This window comes from Biomphalaria glabrata, chromosome 13 (assembly GCF_947242115.1).
Source record: "Biomphalaria glabrata chromosome 13, xgBioGlab47.1, whole genome shotgun sequence".
NCBI lineage: Eukaryota > Metazoa > Mollusca > Gastropoda > Planorbidae > Biomphalaria > Biomphalaria glabrata.
Genome location: NC_074723.1, coordinates 27,065,043 through 27,074,070, shown reverse-complemented (window position 1 = coordinate 27,074,070; position 9,028 = coordinate 27,065,043). Strand labels below are relative to the sequence as shown.

Below are 9,028 nucleotides of genomic sequence, written 5' to 3'. Positions count from 1 at the left end.
GTTGGCTGCAAGCTGTCTCCATAAAGATCTGTCACTGGAAATGTCTGAAGCCTCTTCCCACTTGGTTTTCACTGCCATGAAAGTTATTCGAGGAGGTATAGAGTTGGGCTACTTTTTTTTTGAGGGTCTTAAGTTTCTTTTAGGGCTACTTTACATATGTTAGTCTTCCAGTTAGCGTTCAAAGAACATTTATGTCAAGTCTTAACAAGATTGGTCAAACTGGTTTGATTTCCTTTGGAACATACGAACATACATACGCCTTAATTTCTATATATATATATAATATGTATATTTTCGAGACAATCAGTTAACCACACGACCAGGCATCGCTGTTAACTTAATAACAAACTAATAACCTATTAATGATAAAGAGATTTCTTTTAGACTTACTTGCATGACAGTAACACAGACTAAAAACGCAAAATACTTAGGTGTTAAAATAAATGAAAAAACTATCATAGAATCCCCAAAAATTGATGAAACTATAAAAAAAATCAAACAAAGCATTAGGATTTATTACAAGAAATTTCTATAAATCAAATAAGAACATAAAACTAAAATGTTATTTAACCTTCGTTAGGCCAATAATAGAATATGCATCCTCTGTTTGGGACCCCTCAACTCAAGAAAACATTAAGAAACTCTAACAGACACAAAATAGAGCAGTGAGATTCATAACAAACGAATATTCACATTTGACTAGAGTAACACCTTTAGTAAAATCACTAAATTTAGAAAGCCTTCAAGACAGAAGACTCAAAAGTAAAGTAGCAATTATACATAAAACACTGAACCATAATCTTCAAATACAAAAAAAAAAAAACATTTAATAAAATACTCTGAAAGACACAAAGATAAAGGTACATCCCTCGTTCCATGTGCTAGGACAAATGTGTACAAATGCTCCTTCTTTCCTAGCGCTATTACAGCATGGAATCGGTTGTCTGAGCTAGCCAGGAAAATCTGTCATTGGTTAATATGCATGACTAAATGCATGACGCGTATGACGTAATCATCTTCTTCTTTTAAGTTACGTCTGTATTCTATAAGATAAGAAGAAGACAACTACCGTATATGTACAATATGTCAGACGAGTGATTGGAGATCATCTTTTGGCATTGTTTTGTAAAAAAAAAAAGGAAAGAACAGGCATCGAGTTTGTACTTCGGCAACGTCTTCTTGATGTCCCAGCACAGTTACCAACAGAGCTATTGACATTTTCAATTAAATGGAACTAGAATGAAGATGTAGATCTACCTAAACTAAATTTGTGATTTAGCACTCTTAAGATCTATATATACTACATATAGATCTAAAATATAAATCTATATATATAATTCTCTTCTTCGCTCAACAGTTTGGACGAGCAAGAAGTAAAGGAAAGATTACTCTCTTATTTCTGCGGATAGTCACCCCACGAAAAAACAAAGGGGGGGGGGGAGAGAACACGAGGTATTCACATGTCGCTACGGATGGCTGCGCGCTGGGCTGTCAAACCCTGCCCGTTCCCATCCCCCTTCGTCCTGCTGGACGTTTGGACTTGGAAGTAAACTATCATTAACTCTAAAGGAACATCCGAAACATGTAAAACATTTTACAAACACTAAATAGCAGAGCCGGACTTAACCATTGTGGGGCCCAATGCGAAACGGATTTCGCGGGCCAGGTTTGGGTAGTGAAGCGGATAATACGTGAAATTTAAGAGTTTGTATTAGAAAATAAATTAGTCTATGCATTTTATTAATTCTTTACTACGTACAGAATTACTTTACGAGCCTTGCGTGTAGCAAAGTCATACAATATATCATAAGAATTCTGTTTCCTACATAGATCACGCACAATAGCAAAAATTACCAAATGTTTTAATCTATCTTTGAGAATTGTTGACCTCAAGTAATTCTACATTAGTTTGAGGCGCGAGAAGCTTCTTTCACCATATTACACAATTACGGCTAATGCATATGCCGTTTTTTATTTATCGCGCGTAGGACTGGCGTTTTCCATATTGAAAGTTACCCCAAAATGACAATTTTTGTATATATATTTGCGTATATTTTAAGGACCTTTTCGTATATTTTGCAATTTCGTGAGATTTCCTGGAGCTCCTGGTAAATCGACAGGAGGGCGCGGGAAATCTGTTTTAAGTTATAAAATGATTTAATTTAATAATTTATACACCTTGAATTAGCGCGGGTCCTATGAAAGTGCGGGGCCGCATAGGTTGCAGTGGCCTAAGGCCGGCCCTGCAGGAAAGTAATCTTAAGATGCCGGATTCACTATTCAAATAGAGAACAAGAGGTTAATACTGAGTGCATCAATCTCTTATGTACTGGGCCAGACGACAAGATATTTGAAGAGAAATACTAAAACTAGAATGCAGCAAAGTTTTGAAGGACTTCAACGAATCTCTACCAGCCTTTGATTTAAACCTTGAACTGTTTCTTGACAAATGCATGTCTACGTGGCGTCATGTGAAAGAAGCTTACAAAACTAAAGTTAATTAACAAATATTAATAACTTTTGAAAAACGAATTTCAAATCAAGTAATTCTGTACATTGAAAACGAAGTCGCACAATAGATTGAGTTTAAAGTTATTTATAAGTTTTCAAAGTTGAATTTCTGAAAAGGAAATTTAGATTTTTATTTTGTTAAGTTATTGTACATATTTAAATGTTAAAAAAAAATTTTCTTTTCAAGTTTTTGTACCGATCAATATAGTTTTTATAAAGTTGCATTTTTTTCATTATTCGACCTCAGAAAGCTACCACTTAAATGTTAAAAAGTTTCTCCTAAGAGCTGTTAAATGTTTACTTAGGAAAGCATGATCAGTTAATGTTTAATTTGTTTCTAATTTAAAAATCGTAGATGTTAATGTTTGTAATAATTAATAATTAACGATAATATGTCAGAGAAAAAAAATATAATCGAGACTCATTTTAACGTTGTGTAACAGCAATCAACGAACTGTAGTATTGAGCCAAACATAAGGATACAACGGTTAGTTTTTTTTATTGGGAAGAATAAGTGGAACGCTGGGGGGGGGGGTGACACCCTGATCTTACCTCACCGGGTGACACCCATCCTAGTGACGCCACTGCCTCCCACAACTGGAGGGCCCTAAAAATAGACAAAAATTAACTATTTGTATCTATTTTAAATAGCAAAACTCTTAAACATATCGGGTAAAATCCGTTTTTACAGTTTTTGATATTTTGTATCACTCTGTCTGCTGAACGGGTAAGTCCATTTCCACACTTTTCTTGCATTTTAAAATGTGAAGGGAACATTCTCCATGTTTGACATTGAACTGATTCAATCCAGTAGATCAGTACTACACAGACTAAAGCCCGCGGGCAGCGGGTCTTATCCGGTTAGTAACAAATAAAATTGGGAATTCCCGAGATTACAAAATCGCTCATCGCCAATTAAGGATCTGTTTTTAACAGTCGTTTTTTGTAAGCTTTTATTGTTTTTATAGGTGTTTTATTTTAATTTAACGCTTTTTTTTAAATTGTTATTTCTTTTATAATAATAAATATAAATACATCTACAATTTTAAGCTTTTTTTCCTTTATTTAATATGTATTTTTATCTGCATACTTTATAAAGGACTTCCTAAGGTTAGCGTGTGAGTGTTTCTCTTAGACAGAAATGATATGGTCGTTCCAATGTCTCTCACGTTATGTACTCACATTGTTTGCTATCAATGTATTTATGAAAACACTGCTTCGTTTAAGCAACTCACTGATACATACGGACATTATTTCCTAATAGTTTGAGTGTCAATAATATTTCATTCAATATGGTGGATCAACTCAAGTATCTGGGTAAAAGTCATTTCCGCAATGCTAATGAGAAATATACATTTAACTAAAGATAGCAATTGAAAGTGAATCTCCCGGTAATAAACTAAAAACCTAACAATTAACATGAAGATAAGAACTGGGTTCTCTACAAAAGCTTCTAGAGTTCACAAAACATTCATAGGTAAATGCGCTTCTTTAAGGGCATATGGTTGAATATCTCCAATAAAAAAAATACTATTTTGATGAAGGGAATTGAGTACAGCAAAGAGAGAACGAGTTGAGCTCCTTGGCTGAGTGAACCTGGGGTCCTGGTGTTCGAATCTCGGTGAAGACTGGCATTTTGAATTTCGGGATTCTTAGGGCGTCCTACTCTTTGGATATCTGATCTTGATTGGGAAAAAAAAAGGCGGTTGATAGTTATGCTGGCCACCTTACAACCTGCTTGTAAACCATTGGCCCATTAAACAGATGACCTTTACATCATCTGCACCATAGATAGCAAAGTCTGAAAGGAATTAAAGAGAGAATGCTTATTGTTTAGAAAGATTGTGTTAAGACACCTATATCCCTTTCTTTAATGACACTTTATCAATTGGACTTTTTTTTACAATGAAATTTTGTCTTCTAAAAAAGATCGCAGGACATATATTTGAGACACAACAAACAGATACTGCTGCAGACAAGAAGAGAATATAGATTTAACCCACGGCATAAAACGGCCTAATCAGCATCGTGAGCAGCATAATATAAAGGTCAAAGTTGCATCCACGGAGAAACATAAATTCTGCCATCCTCCTTATTCCTCATTGAAGATAAAATGGCATCATTCGTAGACCAGGTACTCAATCTTTGTTATTTAGTAAGAGTTGATCAATGTAATGTAGGCCAGGTACTCAATCTTTGTTAAATAGTAAGAGTTGATCAATGTAATGTAGGCCAGGTACTCATCTTTGTTAAATAGTAAGAGTTGATCAATGTAATGTAGGCCAGGTACTCATCTTTGTTAAATAGTAAGAGTTGATCAATGTAATGTAGGCCAGGTACTCAATCTTTGTTATTTAGTAAGAGTTGATCAATGTAATGTAGGCCAGGTACTCAATCTTTGTTAAATAGTAAGAGTTGATCAATGTAATGTAGGCCAGGTACTCAATCTTTGTTATTTGTTAAGAGTTGATCAATGTAATGTAGGCCAGGTACTCAATCTTTGTTAAATAGTAAGAGTTGATCAATGTAATGTAGGCCAGGTACTCAATCTTTGTTATTTAGTAAGAGTTGATCAATGTAATGTAGGCCAGGTACTCAATCTTTGTTAAATAGTAAGAGTTGATCAATGTAATGTAGGCCAGGTACTCAATCTTTGTTATTTAGTAAGAGTTGATCAATGTAATGTAGGCCAGGTACTCAATCTTTGTTATTTAGTAAGAGTTGATCAATGTAATGTAGGCCAGGTACTCAATCTTTGTTATTTAGTAAGAGTTGATCAATGTAATGTAGGCCAGGTACTCAATCTTTGTTATTTAGTAAGAGTTGATCAATGTAATGTAGGCCAGGTACTCAATCTTTGTTATTTGTTAAGAGTTGATCAATATAATATAGTCCAGGTAATCAATCTTTGTTATTTAGTAAGAGTTGATCAATGTAATGAAATTTTAAAAATATGATATTTACGTTTCTATAGCGAATGAAATCGCAAATCTGATTTAAAACTTAATTACAAAGTTTAAAAAATCATTTATTATTTGAATAACATGTATAACATTTAGGTTATTTTTAGCTTTAGACTTTTAAATTATTATTTAAATTGGAGTTAATGTTGCAAAATATATATACACACACATGCATATATATATATATATATATATATTAGGATTCTTGTTTTATGATATATCTTTACAGGCAAAGTGAAATCAAGCATTCTGCAATCACCATCAGGCTTAATGTCATTAAATAAAATATTATTAATTTTACTTTAAAAAAAATTGAATATACTTTGAGGTTATTTTGATCATGTCGACACTACAAAGGACAAGCGAACTCAAACCCGAGCAGTTCCAAGTAGGAGACGTACTTCAAATGGTATCTGGTGATAAAGTATTTCAAGGAGTATACATAGGTAAACTTTTTTTTTCAGTCAGATTTATATTAGAATATAAGAGTTATAATTTGGTACAAGTTCTAGCGTGTTGCAAGTTTTAGAATAGAACTATAGAGATGAACCATAGTCGTTCTACGACTGAAGGAGACCAATGATGATGAATGATACTAGATGTAGTCTTTGAAGACAGTTTTTGAACGTCTCTTTCGTTATCAAATAATGGAATCAATCAATTTGAGACTACCTGTGCATGTTCAAGATAAAGAATGTATAGACCTCTAACAAATCTAAATTAAATTGTTTCTAATTTAAAAACTTATAACGCTCAAACTTAAGTTTTGCCAGTGTGGCCAAATGGCTAGGAATTCTTCACCAAAGATATACATCAACTGTCAAATTCCTAGGAAAATCGTTAGAGTCGTTTTCGAGATCCGTGTCCAGGCTTATCCACCCAGGTTTTCGCACCATTAAATTTTCAATGTGAATAGAGGAATTGTAATAAACATCCAAAATAAACATATATATTTTTCTGTTAATGTAAAAAACAAATCTTTCGATTCTGATATTAAAATAATGTGTGTAAGAAAAAGCCTTCATGCAATAGGGTCTGCAGGTCAACAAAGGCATTGGTGTGGCGCAGGCTCATGTACGGCAGGGAGACATAACCTACTTAGGAGAAGCAATTGAGAAAAATAGTTTCATTTAAATGAGAACAAGAGAAACCTTTAAAAAATTCATTTCTTAAAACGAAAAAAAGTTAAAATATAATAAAATAATTAAAAAATTATAATTAATAAAATAAGTTCTTCAAACCGGGTATCGATACCGGGTATCGAAACTGATTTTGACACTGTCAGCTGCGTGAACGTCGTTACCATGTCGACCAGCGGGCAATGCTTGTGTGATTGTGTGATTGATATTCTCATTATGGGGGATGCACAATGAAATTTCAATTTTTGTAATTTACAGATAAATAGAAAAGCTTTATGCATGACTTGATAGAACATATAGAGACATGAGTAACCATACACATTTTATGAGTGTAGCCTTTTGGGTTGCTATGGAAATGGCGGCCATCTTGAAAATAAACAATGTTTACAAAATTCTTAAAATATTCTAAAGTACTCAAAATTTTTTTAATTTTTTGATTGCACCTGATAGATATTTGAATCCCATAGGTAACTGGCTAATTTTGTTTTGAAAATTATTACTGGTTTAATTTTTATGAATTTTTTAAATTTTTATTTTTTTCCGACCCCATTTTTCATCTGAGGTCACATCATTATTTTTATTTTTTAATGAAATGTATTATACATATTGAAAATTTTTGCAGCCTATTACCTATGATATACTATTAATAAACTACATGTGAAAAATTATTAGTCTAACTTATACAGAACTAAAGATTTTGAGATTCTTGTGGACAACATGCACCTAAAAATACATTTTGAGAAAAACGCATTTAAAGTTTTTAAAATGATATAAAATATTTATTGTAACCATAAAAATGAAAAAAAAGGGAATATTAACATAAAACAACATAATAGATAATAAAAAAAACAAAAAAACTATTCATTAAAATGGCCTGATTGATAGGTTGGACCTTCTAGAACCTCTGCCCGGTGCTCATGCTCAATTCTTCGTTTTTTCAAGTTTTTTCTCCTGGACACTAATGCGATTGATTTTCTTTTTCTAACAAGCTGTAGTTTGACATTTTGCTTTTTCTCACTAGAAGAAATGTTCTTTAGTGTCCAGGGAATGCCTAATATGTCAAAAACTGATCTGATGCCAACAGGTCCATTATTGAAGGCTAAAACAGCAAGGTATGTCGCAGCCCTTACCGTTTTTAATGTTGCGAATTCTGTTTTGGGGCATCTTTGCCAAATGAGGGAATGAAAAGATTCATTGGCGTTTTGTGTTCCCATTCTAGAACATCTTTTTAACAGATCTGTGTCTGTTAGTCTTTTCATTATAGGAAATAACAGTTTACCTATTTCTGATGTGATGGTCTGGTTGTGTTTTTTATATGGCTGTTTTAGTGCCTCTGATCTCTTAAAGTGACACCAAGATGTAGCGCCATCAGGACACAACCTGTGGTTATGATCTAGGTCTGAGCTCATCATATGAAAAAATGAGCCCATAACAGCCAGCTTCATTTTTTGAATGTCGGGAGCATTTTGGCGCAGAGCTTTGGAATAGTAATTTGTAATTTTTTCAATTTTTGGCTTTGTAAGCCTATAATTTAGTTCTTTTTTGTTAGACATTTTTAAATTGTTCAAAGCATTAAACATTCTTTTTGAGATGTGGTTAATGCAGTCCTCTTTTAAGATTTCTACATCATATCCTGAGTTGGTAATGGCAGATGAATGCGATTTACTATCGCCATCACACAGCATCGTGCCATAAACAAGTTTTCTGGATGCCACAGAGCGCGAAAAGATTTTGGATGCTGCTGCGGCCTCCATTGCATTTGCTGAGCCACTGAAGTTTTTTTGACACATATGCTTAGAGGCATCAAAGTTTAGTTCTGCAGAGTTTGAATCACAAACATGGCAATAATTTGATAGGACTTCGGTGTCGATGACGAGTCCAGTATCAAAATCAATAACTGTGCCAATTCCTGAATGAGATGAGTGGCCCCTTTTATGCCAAGTCCCATCGAAAGAAACTGTAATAACAGGACAGCCTGTTGAACTTATTCTTTCATCTGTAGTTAGAGGTTGTGAAATGTTTCTTCCATGCACAACAGCAGATGCCCTAATCATACATTCTTCACCAGCTTCAATTATAGCAGTATTGACTATGTTAGCTAGATTGTTATAAGTATTTCTGTGCATGCAGGGCATACTCATAAGTCCACAAAACCTATCAAATTTAGAATGCGAGATTCCAGATTCTTTTAATGCAGCAACAGCGCGGACATTAATATCCAGATGAATATCATTACTTTTTTTTGAGGTCCAGTCGGACCACAAATATGTTTCACAATTTAGGCATTTGATTTTAATCAAATGAGCCATGCCTTTTGATTGTGTGATGCACATAGTTAATTTGTTGTCAAAGCAATGTGGACAGCACAACAAGGAGACCATTGTGGTCAATTGCATTGAATTCATCATGACGTAT

General features: G+C 33.7%; 2 protein-coding genes across 4 annotated transcripts in view; one reads left to right on the top strand and one right to left on the bottom strand.

Moving 5' to 3' along the window:
- The first annotated feature begins 3,305 nt into the window (after positions 1-3,305).
- The window catches only part of LOC106077817 (glutamic acid-rich protein-like), a 95,583-nt gene continuing 89,860 nt past the window's right edge, over positions 3,306-9,028 (top strand). For all 3 annotated transcript variants that reach the window (XM_056009287.1, XM_056009286.1, XM_056009285.1), the window contains exons 1-3: positions 3,306-3,456; positions 4,441-4,645; positions 5,704-5,920. The gene's annotated coding sequence lies outside the window, so the exon portion shown is untranslated. The remainder of the gene's footprint in view (positions 3,457-4,440; positions 4,646-5,703; positions 5,921-9,028) is intronic.
- Positions 7,282-9,028, bottom strand: part of LOC129922596 (uncharacterized) — a 3,102-nt gene continuing 1,355 nt past the window's right edge. The window contains exon 2 of the mRNA XM_056009283.1: positions 7,282-9,028. This exon is cut by the window's right edge and continues 129 nt beyond it. Coding sequence (XP_055865258.1) covers positions 7,471-9,028 — 1,558 coding nt within the window. The 3' untranslated portion in view covers positions 7,282-7,470.